Below are 21,694 nucleotides of genomic sequence, written 5' to 3' on the forward strand. Positions count from 1 at the left end.
ATGAACAAAAGAGACCCAAGGGATGGTTATATATTTTTCTTAAAATTCTGATACGCAATAAATATATAAAAAAAATATTGAGATACAGTCTCCCTTTTTTTCTTTCTCCTGTGACTCCAAGATGACGTTACAGTTTGCTGAGGGATTTTACAAATATCACTGAAGAAAAGGAGGGCTGAAAAGCCTGTACTAAGCCCTTAAAATTAAAGGCACACTCTAGCTCTGATTTCATGGAGAAAGCCCCCAAACACTATCTCCAGAGAGAACAGAGGCAAATAGCTGACATGATAGGACAAGGGCTGGTTTTATGCAGTGATAGTGTTTTGGGACATTTTCCAGTTCATGGTACTCAGGAAACGAAGGGAGACACCCACCCATTTTGTTTTAGTTTTCCATTTACACCCAGGGAATGGAGTCAAACCAAATGTTCACACCTTATCATCCAGCTGTCTGTAGAGACTGGCAATCTCCTCATCATATTTCTGCTTCTCCTCTGTCGAGATGCTGGCAACAACTGGTGTGATGTTGTCAATAATGGGGGTGTTATCACAAGGCTCCAGGTTCTTCTGGTCCTTGGCGCTAATCTGTTCATCTTCAGGCACAGCTTCTCCTGCAGACACACAATCCACGGTCATCACAACCCAAGAGAGAGGGTTGCCCAAACCCACGGACATCCTGGGATGGTCCTTTGCAGTTGCTGAGAGGGACTCAGCAAAGCAAAGGAGAGCTGTATCCAGCTGTGCAAGGCAGACAGCTGCCACGCATACAAGTGACAGGCAAAAAAAAAGATGGGCATCCTCGTTAGAAGGATGACCTCCACGGTTAGAAACACGAACACGCAAAATGTGGCAACAGTTTGAATGGCTGTAATTAAAAGCACTGAACTCCTGGCTCCCCTTTCACTCAGGCCCTCTGTACATGGGATTAGCTCCATGGATTAAGAGAAGTGTAAATAAGGAGGAAAAAAATCCAACTTTCAGCCTGAAGTCTACTGGCAATTAAATGTCTCTTCCCCTCTAGATTTCCAACTGCCTTATCAACTTTCCTTCCCCCATAATGAACTGCTAGAGCATCAGGACAACAAGCAAGACAGCTGCATTTAAAACAATATTCACCTTCTGCCTTGTCACATCTAAAATTAAAGTGCATACACCAGTTTTCAGATGTCGCTTCAGCATACCAAAGAGGATGTTCTCCCTACACATGTTCTTTCAAAATCATTTTCTCCAAGGAATATTTTCTTCGGTAACGTCGACGCATTGCAATTACGAGCCTGCTGCAGTTCAGTGAAGAGGGACAGGCAAGGCGCTCATGCCACAAATTGAACCTACTCTCATTAGTCTGGTGAGAGACTCTGCGAGCCCCCGAATGCCACCCGCGTTGCTCAAGCTGAGGGAAGGTTACCTCCAGCCCTTCTGCACAAACCGGTTTTTTTCCTTTTCTATGGAAAGCTACAATATTTCAGTCCCGTAACGCTTTACCAGCCATTCCTCTTGCCAAAACAGCGTAGGCACTATTTATCTTACTGGCAGGGAAACAAATAAACAGGACAAATACATCAAAAAACAAAAAGGCAGGCTAATTCAGGCCCCAAAGCAAACCAAAACAGGGCATGAAAGAGCATGACCAACTAACGGAGAAGATAATTTTTTCAAGCGTAAAGCATGAAAAAGAGTAATTTGAAAGCAAGCACCATAACCTCTATAAAAGTACTTCACTCAAAATACTTTTTTGCCCTATTGCTAATGGCTTGATGATATTTTATATTATTAATGAGAAAAATGTAAATTGATTTTTCATTGTTGCATTGCAGCGGAGCAGAGTAGGAAAGGTGAGCTCGGTCAGACCGTGGGACCTTGCACACACAGCAACCTCCTCTGGCTGTGGAGAATCCATCAGGAGCCTCCCAAAACCAATCTTTAGATTGTCATTCATTGGGTGACAACAACCACCTACCTGTAAAACACAGACCAAATTGTGCACTTGGACACAAGGCTGCTGAAATCCTGCTTCAGTGAGAACTGGCCACACCCATTTTTTGCTACAATTTTAATTTGCATATTATTTTCTAAATTTATAGAATAAGCTATACCAATGGAATATTTATGCATCTATCTTGCATTTCATATTCAAGATGCAATTTCTGTGACTCTTGGATTTGTAAAGAGACTCCTTCGACAGAATATCCTTCCAAATGATGCTACTGCAGAAGGTCAGACAAGAAATCAATAGTATTTTGAATGCATTGAATGTATTGCTGGGTAACACCAATGAGAAAAGCAGGACAGAGGGGACGAGGAGGTGTGTATATTTAGACAAAACAATAGGGACAGCATGTTATAAGGCTCGTTTACACGGCATATAGAAAGGATCTATACAGGGTTTTCTAAAAAAATTGTTTCTAGAACGGGAAGGAAATTAAAAGTCATCACATTTAGCAAACACGGAGTGAAACAGGCAGAACATGAGCGGGTTATAAATCCCCAGCACTCCTGAACACCACCAGCAGACCGACCGTCTCCATAGCAATTGCGCTATGCTGATAAGGGGAATATTCCCTGGGCTGAAGTCTCCAGAGAAAGATGGGGAACGCAATCGTTAGGTAACAATCTCATCTGAAAGGCAAGTAAACAGCACAAGGACCCAAAAGAGGAAACGATTTTTTGCACTCATAAAGGTCAGGTACTATCTTTTAAGTAGTGATTTCACCCAGGATGTTCAAAACCAGATTTGACTGTGCACAACAAATTGTGACTAATAATTAAATCACAGATTTGTTCTCACTTTAGACACTTCACGTTTGCAAGAGTTACATACTATTGAACTGCCAGATGCATCAACATACAGGACCTGGATGACAAGCAATTTAGAAAACAAAAATGACTCCAAAGAAGCAGTATTTTACTGTTGGGGGTTTGTTGGGATTTCAGGGTGAAAGCGGGATGCAGGGTTGGTTTCTTTGGGTTGGGGGGTCGTTCATTGGTTTGGAGTTGGGGGTTTGACTTTTTTTTAATACGTGGAATAAAAAAATTAAAAGGATGGTTCACTAAAATTATTTGTCAGTGTTCCAGATTCAATAAAAATTCTTTAATTTGTATGTATGCATAAAAATATTCTTCCTCCTCTACCATCCTACACTTGATCTTACAACCTACCCTGAACAGAGATTCTCTATGTTTCTAAACAGAAAATAGGCTGTTCTCAACACAAATTTCACTTAGAAGCCACAGAAGGAGACAAGTGGTAATTCTTCTAATCATGACACTCCTAATTGTTGTACTAAAGGACTAGTTATTCTAATGTTAAAACTCAATTACAAAAAAAAGCCAGGATCTAGTTACCTTAAAGCATAACAGAACTGATTCTCATGTAAAAGGAGCAGAGTTCTTTAAAAAACTCCCAAACATAATGACATTTTACCTTTTCTTTATTAATATTACTAACATTATTAAAAATTATTGCCACCTTCCTGTATTCTCTACATCTGATATCACGCTAATTTTGGCACTTATAATGGTATCTTCTGTGTATGGCTGCTGCTGGCTTCCCTGGTTTTTGCTTCTTCACCTTTCAGTTATTATTATGAAGCGTGACTCTTACGATTTAAGGCAAGATTTAAATATATGTAACTTAAAAATACAAAGACATGTACCCATTCCCGTTTTCTGGTACACACCGTTTCTCCACCTGTTCAGTTCCAGCTCTAGGTGCTGGATAACATTCTTTAGACTCTTGTTTTTGTCCTTCTCCTTCTCGTACTTCTTCTTCCACTCCTCCGCGGTCAGTTCCAGATTCACAGAGACCGTGTTCTTAATCGTCTTAGCTCTGCACAACAAAACCAGGTGTCAGTTGCTCTGCAACTTGTATCTCAATACAACAGTAAGGATTCAGAAATTTTTCCATAACACAAAGGGAAACTACTAAACATTTGCAATTTATTTTCTAAAGCACAATGCCACAATTCCATTTTCTCTCAAACCCTCGGGACCATTACTACCTGGAAGCCTCAATAGAAATTTTTCCGTATCAAAATCCAGCAGTCAGTGACTTGGAGCAGACATGGATCTGCTTCTTCAGATTCACAGAATCATCAAGGTTGGAAAAGACCTTGAAGATCCTCTAGTCCAACCATTAACCTAACACTGACTGTTCTCAACTCCACCAGATCCCTCAGCGCTGGGTCAACCAAAAAGAGAAGTTCTGGAAACTCTTCTTGGATTAAAGACCAAACCAAGCCCTGTCGTTATTGCTCTGCTAGGTAAGCTGTCACCTTGTAGCTTCTTCTGGCCCGAGCCCCACCGCAGAGTACCCCACACCAGCATCCAACCACGGGCTTACCCTATCTCTTAACAACTACCCCTTGAACTCCACCAACAAAACTCAGCCATATTTCAACCACCACAGCACGAAGGATGTCAACACAGTGAAGCAGAGTTACGGAAACTTACTCTTCTTAAAAGCCAAACGGTATTTTCAAATACATTTTGGGGGGTGGAAGGAAGGGAAGGAGGAGAACCGCTGGTCAATGCCAGGTATCAGGGTTACTGCTGGGCTGAGGAAGGCCCTCACTGGGAGGGGAGCCTCAACTCGTGCCTGTGCCACTGTAGGCAGGCTCACGAGTTACTGCCTCTCTAGGCAAAAATACCACAAAATTTAAACCTTTCTAACAACCACCACCACCACTTTATTATTGTGAAAGTGCTTAGCTCCAGCTGAACCTAAACAATCGCACCAGAAAATGCAAAGCAAGCAGAAAAATATGCACAGCACCTACTCTAGCAAATCCACATTTAAAAAGAAAAAACAAACAAATCAGTATGAATTAAGAAAGCTTCAGATCTTTGCTCTTCACTGCTCAGACACCGAGTTCCTCCAAATGACTCCAGTGCTACTGAATAAAATAGAGGCTAAGTAAAGGAATAACAGACAAACCTCTGACCTTTGTAAAGTGCCGGCTGAAACACCAATGCAAGAAACTACATCTGGGAATGGGCTACAGATGCATTGGGGCAAGCACATGACCTTAATTATTTCCTTCACAGCTCCACTTACTGATTCTAAAGCATCCTTTAAAAGTGGACAATCACTAAAAATCCTGAAAGTTTGCTTTGTCAGCAAGAAAACACTCCCATACCTGTGCCTCATACTCCAAACTGCAGTCCAGTGATTTGCACTATGTGGCAAGCAGGAGTTTTACCACCTTAGAAATATTTTAAAATAACCCTGTACTTGTAAAAGCTAACTATTAGGCATTATTTTAAATATTGTCTCTGCCAAAAATATGGCTCAAGTTTCCACTCATTTAACTGTACTGGGGAAAAAAAATGCCACACCATAAAGTTTATGGACTGCGTTACCCTAATGATAGATGAAGTACTTACTGGCAAGTAAAATTAAGAATAATATAAAAACACAAGAAAAGATGGAGCAGAAAGAAGAAACCAACTCACTGCTAACAGAGGAGCACATGCACATGTTGATTAGTACAAGTGGGCCTGTGAAGATGAATTTTACTCCTGACATTTATTTTAATGGTGATGTAATTCTTTTTTGCTGGGAAAAATGGAGGAACCAGTAATCACCCATGTCTCATATACCTTCCCTTTGATGTTATTCAGGTCCTTAAAACTGTCACATCAGAAAAATTAAACCCCACAACCAAAGAGCCTGTAAAAGAAACCACTTCCTGTAGACAGCAATATTCCTATCCAAAATGCTGACAAATAACAGTCCCTATGTATAGTAAGTGTTCTGCTCTGCAGATCTAGTGCACCACCAGCCCTCCTACTTGTATTTCCTCTCTTACAAGTGAATGCTCTCCACAAGGAACTCCTATTTCAGCCCAGTTCTATAGCTTTTAAGCAAAGAAAAACCCCACAATAAACCCCAACCGAGCACTCTCACCGAGTATTTAGCTGTTTTCCCAGTTTTTTCAGCTGACATCCTAGGCCTCAGTAAGGAACATCTTAAAAATGTTCCTAGACAAATGTTAGTCATATCACATCACTCCAAGCTCTCTAGCCAGGATGCTCAGAGTTGGTTTGAAAATTATTTTGCCCCAGACAGAAAAGCAAGATTTACTGATTACTGAAAAGAGAAATGAAACAATGAGAAATGTAAACTGAAATAACATGGAAACTGGACTTCCTCTGCACACACCTCCTCGAGCACCCAAGCATACAACTTCCCAGAGATCCTGAAGCACAGAGCAAAAGAAGCCTCTTTTAATCTAGATTTTAAAAAATAATTTTAAAAAAGACACACTACCTTTTAATTCCCTTAATCAGAACTACGATATTTCACTGCTTACATTTCTTTTTACTTCAAACCATAGCTGCAGATAGACAGTTCAGCACAACAGCAGACTGAAACCTAACACAGTACCTACTTATCTATTTAAAATTAAATGTCCCTTGCAGCTGCATTACTGCCCTGGAACCTTATCCAGAATGAATTAGCAGAACCTTTGGGAGCACTCTTCAGGTCTATGGAGGTGCAAAACTCACACTCATCTAAAATCACCTGCAGGTTTAAACTGTGAACCATCAAAACATTTAAACTTTTACCATCCACAAAAACTGTGCTACTCATTATACTTCAAAGTTCTTAACACTGTTGAATTGCTGCATCTTAATATTTGTGTTCACTCAAAATTTCTGTGACACACATTATAGTAGATAGGATTTCAGTAGAAACTTACATCTTCAGTAACTTAAACTCATGTTCATCATACAATGGTGAATTAAAATGACATAGCAACACTTAACCCAATTATGTTAATGACCACTTCCTCCTTTTACAGTCTTTTTCCATAAAAACTTGCTGCAGCAACCTGTGAAGTTCCCTTTGGGGAGTTTTTCCTGCATGCTGTTATTTAAATGAGTAGCTTATAGCTCTGCAGTGAAGGAAGGAAACGCTATAGGAAGCGGAGATCAGAGGAATTCAGGGTTTTGCAGCACGTGGGTCCCTCCCCACCTTCCACAAATCCCAAGAGCAGACGCCAAGGGCAAATTAATACTGGTTCTGGCAATGCCCGAGGGAGAGTGTGTTGCAGAACTGCCCGCCAGGCCTAACTTGCACCAATCCGCAGCCCTCCACAAAGAGGGGCTGCACCAACTGCCTTTTACATACTCTTACACAAATACACCAGAGGGATCATCTTCCCTCACGAAAATCTAAGGAAAGCTTACATTAAAGGATAAGAGTGGGGCAATTAATTAACAGAAGATTGTCAGATTAATCTTTTATACGTGATTTTACTTTCCAGTATAAAATGCTCCTTAACAATGTGGGCTTTGATGCAAATATTATGCATGGTGGATAACAACCCATTTTCAGACAGAGACAAATTTATTGTATTGTACAAACTCTTAAATAAATTCTATTTCAAACAATAACTTGCTAATATTTTTCTTTCTGCTATTACACAAATAAAACGAGTCATTTTCCAAAGTATCAGAGTTCTCCTCCATTACAACAAAAGCAGTAATTACATAATCAGCCTGACCTATTTTTGCAAACTTTCTAAATGTATTTCATATGACTATTGCCAATGAACACATATGGAAGAGAAATTTTCTTTCTGAATACTTCCATGCTTATTTTATATTTGCTGTTTCTGAGGACTTGTTGCTAAATTGTTAAGATGCTTCAATCATATAAAAATGTCTGTGAGCCATCATGGTAATCTAACAAAGTTGTCAATATTACACTCTGTTCACATTCTTTATTTTTCTTAATGGTTTAAAAAGTACTTCTTACAACCCTAACAATAACCCCTGAGATGCCATTCGAGAAGACACATCTTAAAAGCATCACGAGCACTATCAGATAAAGCAAAACCAAACAGTTTCCACTGAGTTAGCCAACAGAAAACTGCTCAATACCATTATCTTCCCCATAGAATTTCAAAGAACTACTCTAACACTTTGTACTTTCTGCAGGAAAAATTACCAGAGCTTTTAAGTAGTGCTGCTGCTGGCCAACATTAACATTTATTTTTCTGGTACCGTAGGGAATGAAGAGACAGTTTTCTCGAGTTCTCCAGTACTATTTTTGAACAACTCCAGAAACCATAGTCTCCCTATTTTAAAATGCTGAACTCATCTCGCTCCCCTCGGCACGGCTGGCTCAGAACACGTGGAAGTGCCTGAGTAAGTGTCATCCAGCCTAACATTGAGTGGGACTCACCGCTGTCCAAACATCAGGGTCGACTTTGTTTCTGCTTCATTGAACACAGAAGGAGAGCAGCATATAACGATGGTGGTTCTGCAGTTCCCACCAAGGGAATCCTGGAGTATTCGGGTCATTTTGCTGTCTCGGTATGGAACATGGGTTTTCTAATCAAAATATAAGTAAGACAAGAACAATTGTTTTAAATAATGATATCGTAATGAGAGAGAACATGAGTCAACAGTAACAGGTTTAATGGATCTGAAGTATAGAATCCTGAAGAGCAATTTTTTTGATTGTGCTAAGATTGGATAATCACTCAAGTGAAATCACTGAGAATTAGTTTCTTATCTTTAGTAGAATAGCAGAAGTGTCACTGGTTTGCGGTTGGAAAGCTAATATTTTCTTCTTTCTGAATTGAAATGTTAGCTTATTTTTTTATGTGCATGGCAAAGAAACAGATGAATAAAAAGCCATTCTTCAACAACACAAAACAGGATTACTTACAGTTCCTTCTGCCAAGGCAGATATCACATTGCCTAAAGCAGACAAAGACTTATTGATATTTTTAGCTTCATCAAGAACAGCGCCCTCCGCTCCAGTTTTGCTGACCTACCAAAGAGAGCAGGCAACAGTCAGGCTGGGCTACCAGCAAGTGTCTGTACGAATACAATGCAGATAGTGCAACAGTTAAAGATGCTCTTGGAAGAAAAACAAAGCAAGCTTGTCCTCAGCATGAAGAAGGAGAATTTTATATGCATATTTTTGTTAGTGGAAGCCTGTAATACTTCCACCTTTCTTCTAGTGTAAGAGCAAGCTGACCCTTACTTTGTTAAGGGAAAAGCTGGGAGGTCCGTGCTCGCCTGAGGACAGTTGGGGACCATTTCCAAGACCAGACTGTCCACACAGACAGGGAACACCACAGGTATATTCCCAGGGCACACTCAGCGGCACTGCATATGCCACCAAACGAGTGTCTTGGCTTTGTATTTTACTTGAATGGACCAAGAATATCAGGCCTGAAAAAGCGTGATCTCATCCAGAATGCGAGCTTTACTGGTCCTCGAACTGGATCCCAATGGGCCCAGGTGAGAAGCTTTGTGGCCTGGGACCAGCACTCCTTCAGACAGCAACACAGTTTTATAGTCTTTTCTCTCTTTTTGTGGGGGGGTTTCTCTACATTTTGGGGGGGTTCTTCTCCACATTAAAACTACAGTATCTGTACCTTCCTCTAAAAATGCCACATGACATAAAAGGAAATGTAATTGTCTCTTTTAAGAAAGCAATCTACCAAGGAAACCCTTATTTCAGGTTTTCTGTACAATGTCTTAACAAACACAAAGAACCACAAAAGTTTCAGTTTCAGAGGAGAGCAAAGCCTGACTAGGCACTCATTTTTTAAACACCATGAAGAGTTCTTAATCTAACGTTTAGTATTATGTTCAGTAATAGAAAGTAACATGATTAATTACTCAGATGGATGGCTTCTGCGTTGTACCAATGAGTTATCAACTACTGTGTCCCAATAAGCATTCTGAAAGCTGCCCAGGCTATCAAACAAAATCTTTCACTTTACTTCTCATTTTCAGAAAGAAACAGAAATGTATGACCACAATGAGAGACGTTGCTTCACCATGAGTAATTTATTTTGACATGCCCAATAGTTACCAAGCATTCAGCTTGAATAAAGAATTCCATAGCATTGCAAAATTACAAGGTTTATAATTTATTTATTTCATTTACAGTTAAATTTTGAACACTCCAGAAGATGCTAGAATGAGAAACTGGGAAACAATGTTGTTTTTCCACTGCGGAACTGTTCTAGATCATTACTCTTTTGGTAAACAGATATAAGCTCTTTTCTGGTTAGTATTTTTCTATATTGGAAAGCAGAAATAGTCACCACAAGAGAGTCATTCAGTGAGCTTCAAATAGACTTCAGCTGTATAACTGCATTAACTGCTGTTATTTCATTGATCTAGCATGTGAAATAATTACAGAAAACCTAGAAATAGGACATGTCTGAATATAAGCAAATTAAAATAGTTGTCTAATTTGACAAATTACATTACTTTCCTCAAATATCCACAACTAAATGTGAAGCTATACAAAAGTACACTGGTTCGATCCACTTCATTATAAATGAAGATATACTGCAGATTTTTGAGCTTTGCATTTCATACCAATAGTTCTGATCTGCTCCTTTTTTCCAACCCACATTTAAAATAAAAAAATAAATTGCCATACTAATGATAGCCTAAGGTAAGACTTCTGTAAAACCTAGCTTCGTTTAGCACTGACACACATTCCCATGATCAGTTCGGTGATCCCACTGGGATCGTTCAGCATTTTAGGAAAAAAGGAAGGATTACCTTCTCGCTACCAGCCAAGTCTACCAGGTAAAGCTTTCCACTGAGTTTCTTCTCAGTTTCCACATTCTCTTGTTTAATATTAATGAGGAAGATACTGTGGCTCCTAGAGCTGTGTTCATTCATATCTGCAATCACATTTGAAAGGTTTTTTTTTAATTACTTTAGAACCCGAGGAGAAATTACATTTCATCAGAGCTAGCCTATGGCTAGCAAATTCCAAAGTATGAGGTAATTCACTGGAGAGCCCAGACCCCTGTACTGACAGCAGTGTCTACACCAAGAGCTGCAAATAAAGCTCATGGACTACGGAATGACCTCCTACTTTCTCCCAATATGAACAAATTAATCAGACTCACGATAAATGACAGCCTTGGGAAAAAAGCTGCTTTTTTTTTTTTCCCTTTTCTTTCTTTTTTGAAAGTTTTTTTATTCTGCTGAAGCAATAAAATTTGACCAGAAATAGTAAAAAATAACAAAAAAAATCATAGCATAAGAATAATAAAATAACATTTCACAGATACAGTAAGAAATAAAGGCTCTGTCCTTTTATGCTTCTTCATGAGTATAGACAGCTTACACAAAACCTGCTGTGATAGAACAGACACTAGTTAGACATAGAACTACAATGAAAATGTATGCTCAGCATCCTGGACAGAAGAATAATTCTGAGCTGAGCAAGAGAATTTAAAGAGAAGTAATAATAATTGCAATAAAAAGAAGTTGGGCAGGTCTCAGTGCAATTGTGTGAGGAGATCTCCCAACATTTAGCAAAGGTCTTCATCAAAACCACGCTATTTACATTCAAATTTCAGAGTGATTTTTATTGCTTACGTAGTTAAAGATCCTCCTTCACCCAGGCTGCAGGTAAAACCCAAGCAGCTATAGTTTCAGCTTCCACTTATTCTAACTTTGATTGTAACCATGTCATGCTTGAAGTTTCATGAAGTAGCAAAAGGAAAATATTAAGAATCAGTAAAGCACTTTTTCTCATCTGTTTTCTCTATTTTCTGTTACCATAAACCCCACCACCACCTTTCCCCCATTCCTGTTCATAGCATATCTGAACTCTCTTTTTCTCCTCCATTTCCAAACTCAGTGTTTTTCAATAACACTTCCAAATCTGCTCCTTGCCACTTCAGTCTAGATAAAATTCATTCTCTGTCAACTTTCATCATAACTTTTCTGGGTGCACCAAATGCAGCAGGTAGTATCGCAGCAAAAGGTGTATTTGGATATTTTTTGTTAAAGAAAATAGCAGAAACAATGGGAGGAAACATTACTCAGAAAAAGGAGAATACATTTCTATTAGTATGGTGAGAAAGGCATGGGAAAGCTAAAGCAACATAGGATTTAACAAAGCAAGAAGGTAGAGACATGGAAGAGAAAGAAGTTACCCAGTGCATCATAAAAAATCAATTAAAAAAACCCCACAAACAAAAACCATACCCAAAACCCCACACCACCACCAAAATTTGAGTTACAAGCTGAGGTTCTGCCAAGCGCACTGCTTGGATCAAAGACATCTTACAGTATAAATTGGGAAACAGCCCATTTTATCACCTTAATGCTAGTAGGCTGTATGCAACACAATGTCAACAAATTTGGCACAGGCTGAAGCGATTATTATGGTTTTTAATTCAGGAAGATTTGTTTGCTTTGCTATCATTGAACTCAATCCAAGTCACTGCTTCACTGGGATAACTTGCAAGAGGTAAGTAGGCAGAGGCTGATAATTGCTCTGCAGCCTTTGCCTGCTGTTTGACCAGTGAATTGCTCTGAGTTCTTGACTTGTAGCACAAAGAAGAATGTATGTACATAATTTCAAAATATCTATACTACACGTAACAATACAAATTTCGATGTTTTATGTAACAATACTATACAATGCCATACATTAAATTCAGGAGTTCTCAAAGCTGAAAGTCAATAAATGTTTCTATATGCAGTGAAGCGGTAACAAAAGTCCAGCTCTATTACTTTTAAAGCGTTATCATTTGTGCATCATTACATCGTTCACATAAGTAACTCAAAGTACTCTGTGAACATGAAGAATCAATACACCACTAGGAAGCTACAATCACCCACACTTTATATCCAGAGAAGCTCCCGCAGAATACTTACTTGTAACGGCTACATGACGGTTAGCTTTTCCTTCATCAATGACATCCAACACTTCTTCAGGACTAGATACAAATCTTTCTGTACATCCCTAGAAATACGCAAGTTGAAAACAGAAAAGTTTAGGCAGCATCCTAGTACTCCAAATGCCAACGGGAAGAATATTTAGCACTGATGAACAAAACAATTAGAAGAACCATCAACATCCAACATGATCATTAGTGAGGCAATGGACCAAAATATGCCTTTGTATGACTTTCAGGAGTCCACGGGATAATCTGAGAGACAATTTACTTTCACAAGACTAAACACTTGGTCAAATTCAAACATGCGGCAGAAAAGAGCTTCTATATGTAGAATACATGGAATGATATGGCAAATATTCCTGTTACTAATTGGGTTAGATTACATACCCAAATTAGTTTTTCTCTCTCAAACTGCAAGACAAGATGCATAGTCCTCTGCCTTAATGCACTATTACTGAAGGAATTATTTTAACAATTTTTTTTTTGCCCTCTCCAGGATGAGCATAAACAGAACAATATCATATGTATATTAAGGCTCACATATGTTCGTAACAAGTATGTTCATAACAAGTAAGTGAGAGCCCAGGAAGTCATAAAACAAATTCCTAACCCAACAAATCTGTTCTAAAATATTGCAAGATTACAGCATCTATGCAACAAAATATTAAAGAACAAAATTCTTCAAGATGTTCTCTTACATATCTGACATGAAATGGGAATAGGAATACTTAAAATTTAACACCATACTAACAAAATGGAAATGTTTAAAGTCAGGAAAATAAAGCAAATGTGATTCAAGCCAATTAATATTTCAGGAAAATGTTTAAATCCAGGGACCAATACTACTTTAACATTCAAGACTCTGAACATGAGCTGAATCATTCAGCAAAAACACTGCAACACAAATGGAAATGTGTAAATAAATGCATATGTGGGAAAGAATGAAAAACTCAGCATCAAATTTTCCTTGTACCTTAACATATGGGACTCTGTTTTTGTCTTCATGTACAGCGAGGTTTGTCTTTGACACTAGAAAAGATGGAGATCATTAGGAATATTCCACAGGTAATAATGTGTCGACTATAGGCATGACAAATACCGTGAATGTATTAAATTTGTAAATGAGAACTGTAGTCGCTTCCTGCTCCTTATGAACTTTCTGTTACATAAAACTTGTTTTTTGTTCTGTCAATCTTATACCTGTTTCTTTGAAGTTAACATTATGGCACAAAAGCTTTTGTTTATTGTTTGGATTAATAAAACAAACAGACCAACTTGGATTTTGAAGAATTCCCAAAGAGACAGAAGAACTTGCTGGAATTCAAAAAAGCTCAAATACATGTTCCTGGGTTTGTGTTACCATTACATACATTTCTCTGTCTTCAGACCGATTCAACACACACAATTCACACTTTCATTAACATACAGCACGCACATAGAGACACACAAATTGTCAAAGAGATAGATCACTCCCAACAAACTCTACCTAACAGAAGCAAAGCAAGGAATAAGTTGAACCAAACGTATTTGAAATTTAACCAAAATCTTAACAAAACACTATATACATTTTTAAACTGTAGTTTTACTTTAAGAATATACATTGTCAATGAGGCTCAGACCTGCCTTGGAGTCTGTAAAATTCTCTGCACTCATTGGTTTATAATCAAGCTATGTAGCACTGCAGAGGCAGGTGCACAAGTCAGAGATCAGATGACTTTAACTGCAAAATTCTCTTTCACAAACCCAGTCATACAGCTTAAATTTAAATCACTCTCAAAAAAAGTAACTGTTTCCCCTTAAGCGTTGATTTATACCGAACCAAAACCCACTCAGTCACATAAGAAATGCAGAACTTACCATCAAGTAGGTCCCTTATTTTGTCCAAATATATCTCAAAGTAGGAAACCTAATTAAGTAATCATAAACATTACAGATTTAAACTTTGGTGCCTTAAAAATCTCTGTACTTATATTTCTGTATCTGTCAAAATAAAAAGCACCAAACTAAAAATAAAACCCACCTCCCACATAGCTTGAATTACATCTTTCATGTGAATGATTTACAGCTCATCGATTTTTCTTCATTTATCAATGATTCATCAGGAAAGTATACAAAAACCCCCTCAGACAAATTTTTTTTTTTTTTTACACAGGCAAAATTGACAAAAATATTGAACAGAATCAAATCAATTCAGCTGCTATCATATCAGTACAGCTGCATCACGAGAAGGGTCAAGTTTGACAACTGTAAGAGGTATATTGATATTCAGCAGCACAAAAGCAGACAGCATCTTCAGTGGTTTAACATACAAGTTACATAAGCCTAAGCAAGATATATTAAATTAAGCTTTTAAATGAGGCATATGTAAAATCTGTCTTGAATCAAGTCCCAAAGACAAAACTGAAAATGAGCTTTTCTGTAACAAAGAGAGAGACAATTGTGCTAAAAAAAAAAAAAAAAAAAAGAATTCAGAAGAGGGAGAATGAATGAATGACTCTGTTAATGAAAGGGTATTTGACTCACAGAAGCAAACAGAAATGTGTTAGGGACATGGTGCCTAACTGTACCCTAAATAAGCTTTATCCAGGGATTATTTAGCTAGAATACTACATGGCTAAACTCTAGGTATCCGTAAACTCTAGCTATGTATTAAAGTATCATTTTCCCTCATGTGAAAAATAAATTATGTCTCATTTTTTATACGATGAGTTGATCTCCCTATGTGACAACTGCTATTAAATACAGATATATTTTGCTTTTGTGCATTTACTTCACCTGTGTCCCATTTAAAGCCATCCTCTGGACCAGCTCATTTCAACAGTCTGGTTCACCCAGACTTAACTCATGTGCTTTATATTATCCTATTAACACACTGCTGAGGACCAACCCACACAAAAGATACCAAGTTCCCCTCCCTGTTCTAAACGGGTCTCTATTAAAGAGGGAGAGACAAAAAAAAATAATATTAATTTTCAACGTTGGCTCAGTTATTAAAAGAGTGTGACAGTTTGGTTAAATTCTTTCTCCCAATGACAGAACATGCATTTCTCTCAATGACAGCTCCTTGTATAATCACTCACTCACTCACTGCTATTTAGGCAGCTTTTCTGTTAAGATATTCATAAATGTCAACCATGATAGGAAACCACAGAAACAATTCAGTGCTGGCAGAACATCATTTATAAAGCGATAATCTTCTGCCGGGACAGGAATTTACTATATCTTGTACAAGGGGGTCCTCGTATGTCGGTATCCAAGTGTTATCATGTAGAATAGCAATAGCCACAGGAGAGCTTTACAGATGATGAAAAGAAATCAGTGTCACTCCTATGGAAGCCATTTCTATGAAAATTCAGAGGTGTCTCTTCTAAGGAGCTCAATATTTCACAATCCAAGGTCTATTCAAATATTTAGATGGTTTATTTGTACTTTGTAAGGCTGCTTCTTCTGTCTGTACTTCATGAGCACCCCCACGAACAGGCACTGCTGAGAGGGTTCTCAATACAAAATGACCTAGTTCTTCCAGATCAGTAGCTGGTTCAGAGGTACTTTGCTAGATTATTAAAATATATATATATACACATATATACCCGCAGAAGTGCTTCAAGGGCTCTAATGCAAGCAACACTAAAAAAGCACTCATCTCTAACTTTTATGCACAAGGACAGAGGAGGAGAGCTCCATCCTCAGAGACCATCACCTGGTCACAGCAGGAGGACGGACTGTTTTCACACTCTACCTGTGCTCAGCTACTTAACTTTACTGAAGCCATCTAGGTATATTTTGTATGTTTTGAGGGAGGGACGACACAGAGAAGTACTCATTTTCCCTGCAATCCACTGGGTAATTATACTGATGTCTGCTTGGAAGCAAGCTGTAGTCTGACCCCAGCTCTGCCAGACAGACCGATGCTCCCCCATGGCTGAGAGCTCCCCAGGACACTGAATGAACAGTAGGAATTAAAGGCCACTCAAAAAATTTGAGAGATCATATGGTTGGGATCAAGATAGGGACATGGAAAAACACAGCAGCTGTTCAAATCGAGACTTGGACCACCATCTTAAGGAACCCATGCATAAGCTTTTAAGCCAAAATTTACTTCTAAACATCTTTCCATAAATTGCCCAAGGCCATCTTTCCTCCATTTCAAACCCACATATTACAGAGGACTGTTTATACCCTTGAAATAAGAACAACATGTTGTATTCTCACAAACGTCATGCGGATCAATGGTATTTATGGTCATAACTAGCAGGGCTGAGGTACAGCCCTTGGAGAAGCTGCAGGGAAATAAGTGTTTTCTTACCCTTTTGGCTAGGCTATCACCTGTGGCGAGAGACAAAACAAGCACCAGACTACCAAACCTGAGATGAAAACACACTGAAGAAAAACTTCCATCAAAGGCTAGTAACTGTATTAGATTATTTCTAGTGAATATCTTCAGTAATGTAATGGGTTTTGAGTTATAAAAGGGAGAAAGGAAAAATTCTGCAGCACAATGTTACAGCATGAATGCAGATTTCCCACCCAGCTCAACTTTCTTCCACCCGACCCATTACGTAACACGTCATTCCGCATTTACCTTTATATGAAACTCCAGGTTTTCATCCATGGAATAGATGTGATCAAAGATGTCATGTGCAATTCTTGGAATGATTCCCATGAGCTGAGGGTCGTGCAGCTTTCCCTGCGGACACAAAACCAAACCTTGGTAACTTGGAAAGCTCTCAGGCACAAGACAAGGCACACACCTTCCTCCAGTGGACCCCTACGAACGTGTCTGCGGCTCTGGGGGTGATTTGTTTGATCTAAGTGCACAGAAAAGGTGGCAGAACAACTCGACGTGTTAGCACTCTTCACCCAATGGAGTAAACCTATTTGTTTTGTCAGCTCCTGCCACTTGCCAAGCACACTGTCCTGCCGTTATTTACACTGTCACTCTCTGATCAAAGATAGACAAATAAACACAAACAGACGTCCAAATTACAGCCCAGTTCTCCCAGTTAAATCAGATATTTGGAAATGTGTCAGAAACAAGAAGTATTAAAGCATTTTGTTTCTCTTTCACCACTATGCTAGAAAGCTGAAGGGAAATCTGGGTTGTAGGGATTTGGGGATTAGAGTAACATATTCTGATTTGAGCTTGCTGGGCCTATTGCCAGAGAGCTGTGCCTTGCAAACACCACTGTTCTCTGTGTTAATTTGCAAAACTACCTTCCTTTATGCTTTCAAGAACTGAATATTAACTAAAACCAACAATTTCCCTGCTGGTGTGGCTCCCTTTAGTTGCATTGCTCTTTTTGAAAAGCCAGACACATACAGGAAAGCTAACAACAGTTTAAAACAGAACAGAAATATGAACTCGAAATAAAAACCTTTTCTGACTACAGCATACACTGTATTGTTATTTCCAAATGCCTTATGAAACTGATTAAATATGCAGTAATATGTCAGTAGCCGTAAGACTCCATCAGAACATAGAGCCTAGAAACTCTAATACACCTTTTGAATATATCTTTGTCCAAGTAGTACTGCCCATATCAGCGAAGCAAAGCATCTTACTCCAAATAGTGGTAGGGAATTGGTTTTTTTTAAATATAGTGGACAACCACACAATTCCAAATCATGGGAAGTCAGATCTGATCTGTAATTGCTAAAAATTATTAAACAACAAATTTTATTTAGCAAAATAGGAAGAAAAGCATACACACATACATGTGGTTTTCAGTATTATGCATGTTTGTGAATGACTAGTGGGTCACATTGACCTGTTTTCCAAGTTTCTCATCCTTTATTAGTATAGTCAAATACGATCTTCCTAGACATTGCTTCCTTTATGCTAAAGCTGGTGAAATGACAGTCCACTTCTAAGCATGAACCTAGGATGAAGGAAATTTAACACGAAGAACTGACATAATTTCCCCCTCTATCTCAAAGCCTGTACTTAAATTAGTTAAGAGGTTTCTGCCCTCGAATTACATACACGTCCTGGGGAAAAAAAAGGGGAGGGAATATAAATAAATCAGTTACATTGCTGACTGCCTTCCCTATAAAGCAGCATTCAGCTGTATCTAAACCATGAATATTTTATTTATATTATACAAATAATATTACCTTCTGCAGCAGAAACAGTTAAAATGCTATACCATATCCACCATCCCATCAAGCTTCTCAAAAACTAAAAAGTCCTTGTCATATGATACACCATTTTATTTCAGACTATGAGAATGAAAAAGAGGGTGATTAAATAATTAAATCCCTGACGGAGGGGAAAACTTGTATGTATAAACACACACTTAAACCAAACCCCAACACTCTGTTTTACCTTGCCAGCACTCAGCTCCATCACACAGCGCTGTTACTGAGCAGAGACTACAATACAATTTTCACACCACCCATCCCTTCTCCCTTGAAAAGCTCACTGAAACCAACTGACTACCCTGTATTACTGCATGAGGAGTTTTCCCAAAGAGGGGAAAGGAGTTTTTCCTAAACCAGGATAAACAGAGATTTGTTGATATTTCTTCAAGTGCACATAATATCCAACCAAAGGTACGTCTACCCTGTCAAGTACCACAAAATGCACGAAGGCAGCTACAGATCCAGAAGCACTACAGCTATGCAGTGTCCCTGCTTCTATAGCAGCTTTGATCAAGCTGGGTTGTGAGCTCGGCCAAAGGATGGCTTGAATTCCAAGTTTTGTTGCAGAGACTTCTGCCTGCACAGAGGTGCATCAGCTTTGGGATCACTGCACCAGGTAAACATACCCCCTCATAATTGTGGGGAAGTGACAACTTATAAAAGTATTTAATTAAACATTCTCCCAGTCCCAACAAGCCCTGTAATAATTATGCTTTCCTTTACCTAGCTTTCTCTAGCTCAGAAAAGAAATCAATCTGTAAAACACGATTAAGTGCGCACATAACTCAACCACTGCATCTACAACTTCTTGGGCTTGGGCCTTCTCACTATTTAGGTCAGCAGAGACTTCAGTGAAACAAGATCACATTCAGCATTTTAAGAAGAGTTAAGATCTTTAAAATGCTGTAACACCAGCAGTTTGTCATGCATTAAAAAATACTGATTTTTACTCTATTATGAATAGATTCTTATTAAAACAAGAGATGACTGAGGCAGGTCCCATTATAATTTATGGAGACCATAAACTGGAAGCGAAGAGAAAGTTAAAGGTAGGGTATTCACTGAAAAGGTGGAATTAAAAAAAGAAAAAACCCAAACCCACTCTCATGAATTTAGCTGTAACTTCAGAAAGAGTTTGGAGAAATGTGCTGCTGCTGCCATGCTGACATTGCAGCTAGTAAACTCCCCCAGAGCACCCGGACAGAGAGTTCTCTGCTCATTAAAGCCTCTCATTTTAATAAGAACATTAATTTCCACATTTCAACATAGCAGGCAGGCAGTAGCTAGTGAAGTGTAACATTTGAGACACTGCTGTTTAATTTCAGGATGTTGACATAATAACTACAATCTATAGGGACCTAGTATTGAAAACTCTACTGACAAGGTCAAAGCCCATCAATATAATATTATAGGAAAAAATTTTCAAGAAGGTATCTGTCCTGCTATACTGCTTGGCAAATGTTTTATCTAGCACAGGAGAAAGACCTACGTATGTCAGAAAGTCTATCCTGGCTATATTACACTACCATGTCCTGCTTAAGCTTAACACTAACACTAGGAAGCATTTCACATTTCACAGAAAATCCTCCACAGCAGCTTTACCAAGAGGATTTACTATTTCTTCAACTTCAGACTATTTTTTTCTTCCACAACATACTTTAGCAACTTTACAAGAGGATGTTAGGTTAAAAGGGGGATTAAAACTGAATATAGACTTGATTCCACTTTAAAATGACAGCTTTTTCTTTATTAAAGAAGTGAAACAGCCATTTTTATACAGTCATTTTCTTTATCGCAGCTTGTAATTCTGAATATAAATTGGCTTTAAGAGATCTTTCCCCATGCCATGTGGAAGCACCAGCTCAAGCCCTGCAGACATTTTGATTTAATTACATTCAGAGCTGGTGGATTACTCAGCCATTGTGCCATCTGTGAGGGCTGAGCTAGTGATTTCCCCCATCCTCGCAAGGACAGACTTAATTAGACATGAGGCATCAGTTATTGCATCCTCCAGGAAAGGAGCAACTGTGGCAATCGAACAGCAATTTCACGAGGGCCTGTTGGCTCCAGAGAATATTGCTTTCCCTCTCCTTTAACCTTCAGGTTAGGTAGGTCACCTGTGTTAATTGTGTAGCAAAACCATCTGATGCTGTTAAACAAATGAAAACTCATTTTTTCCTTTCATTTAGCAAAACCTCCCATTTAAACTTCGCAGTTGAACTCAAATGCTCCAAGACATATAGACACAGCTTGCGCAGTGTTGTGATGGAACAATTCGATGAGCATTAAATGCTTGAATGATCCTTCTTTTTTAGCAAGTGACTAAAATATCTAAATGTCTTCTAACGGAACAGTTAAAAAAAAAAAAAAAACACAGGAAAAAAAACCTACACTGTCACACTTCATGTAGCAGAAATACGAACAGACTTAGGACTTCAGCTCCTGGAATTTGGTATAATTTGGTGTTCTTCTTCAAAGCAACAATTCCCAAATTCATCCATCTGTGCTGCAGCACACCAGAGTGGTATTCCCAGAAGGGGAGTGCAAATGAGAAAACCAATAACCAAGGCCTGAATTTTCATAATCCTGCATGCAAGGGAAACTCTACAGACCCTTATTACTGTTTTCATTTGTGGATTAACAAATCTCACTCAAATCCTTCAAAATATACACATACCTAAAGCTGTTATGAGAAATATAGTGAAACTATACTTGATATTTTTCACTCACCATTTGTTAGTTTAGTTAGGTATCTGTAGACATCTCTTGAAAAAAACTCCACATTGAAAGAAATACTACAGCTTAAAAGGCAGTAGAAGCTAAACATGCACAGATCTCTTTTTATATGTCACTCACAGCCAAGTG

The 21,694-nt window shown here is 38.5% G+C and overlaps 1 protein-coding gene across 1 annotated transcript in view; it reads right to left on the bottom strand.

The window, feature by feature from the left end:
• Positions 1 to 21,694, bottom strand: part of KIF5C (kinesin family member 5C) — an 87,122-nt gene that overhangs the window by 32,422 nt on the left and 33,006 nt on the right. Inside the window, exons 4-12 of the mRNA XM_074828497.1 lie at positions 17,271 to 17,375; positions 14,546 to 14,594; positions 13,662 to 13,717; positions 12,666 to 12,753; positions 10,545 to 10,669; positions 8,680 to 8,784; positions 8,191 to 8,339; positions 3,677 to 3,825; positions 435 to 610 (exon numbers count right to left, since the gene is read on the bottom strand). Of these exons, the coding sequence (XP_074684598.1) occupies positions 435 to 610; positions 3,677 to 3,825; positions 8,191 to 8,339; positions 8,680 to 8,784; positions 10,545 to 10,669; positions 12,666 to 12,753; positions 13,662 to 13,717; positions 14,546 to 14,594; positions 17,271 to 17,375 (1,002 nt within the window). The remainder of the gene's footprint in view (positions 1 to 434; positions 611 to 3,676; positions 3,826 to 8,190; positions 8,340 to 8,679; positions 8,785 to 10,544; positions 10,670 to 12,665; positions 12,754 to 13,661; positions 13,718 to 14,545; positions 14,595 to 17,270; positions 17,376 to 21,694) is intronic.

The sequence above is a fragment of the Strix aluco genome, chromosome 6 (assembly GCF_031877795.1).
Source record: "Strix aluco isolate bStrAlu1 chromosome 6, bStrAlu1.hap1, whole genome shotgun sequence".
NCBI classification, from domain to species: domain Eukaryota; kingdom Metazoa; phylum Chordata; class Aves; order Strigiformes; family Strigidae; genus Strix; species Strix aluco.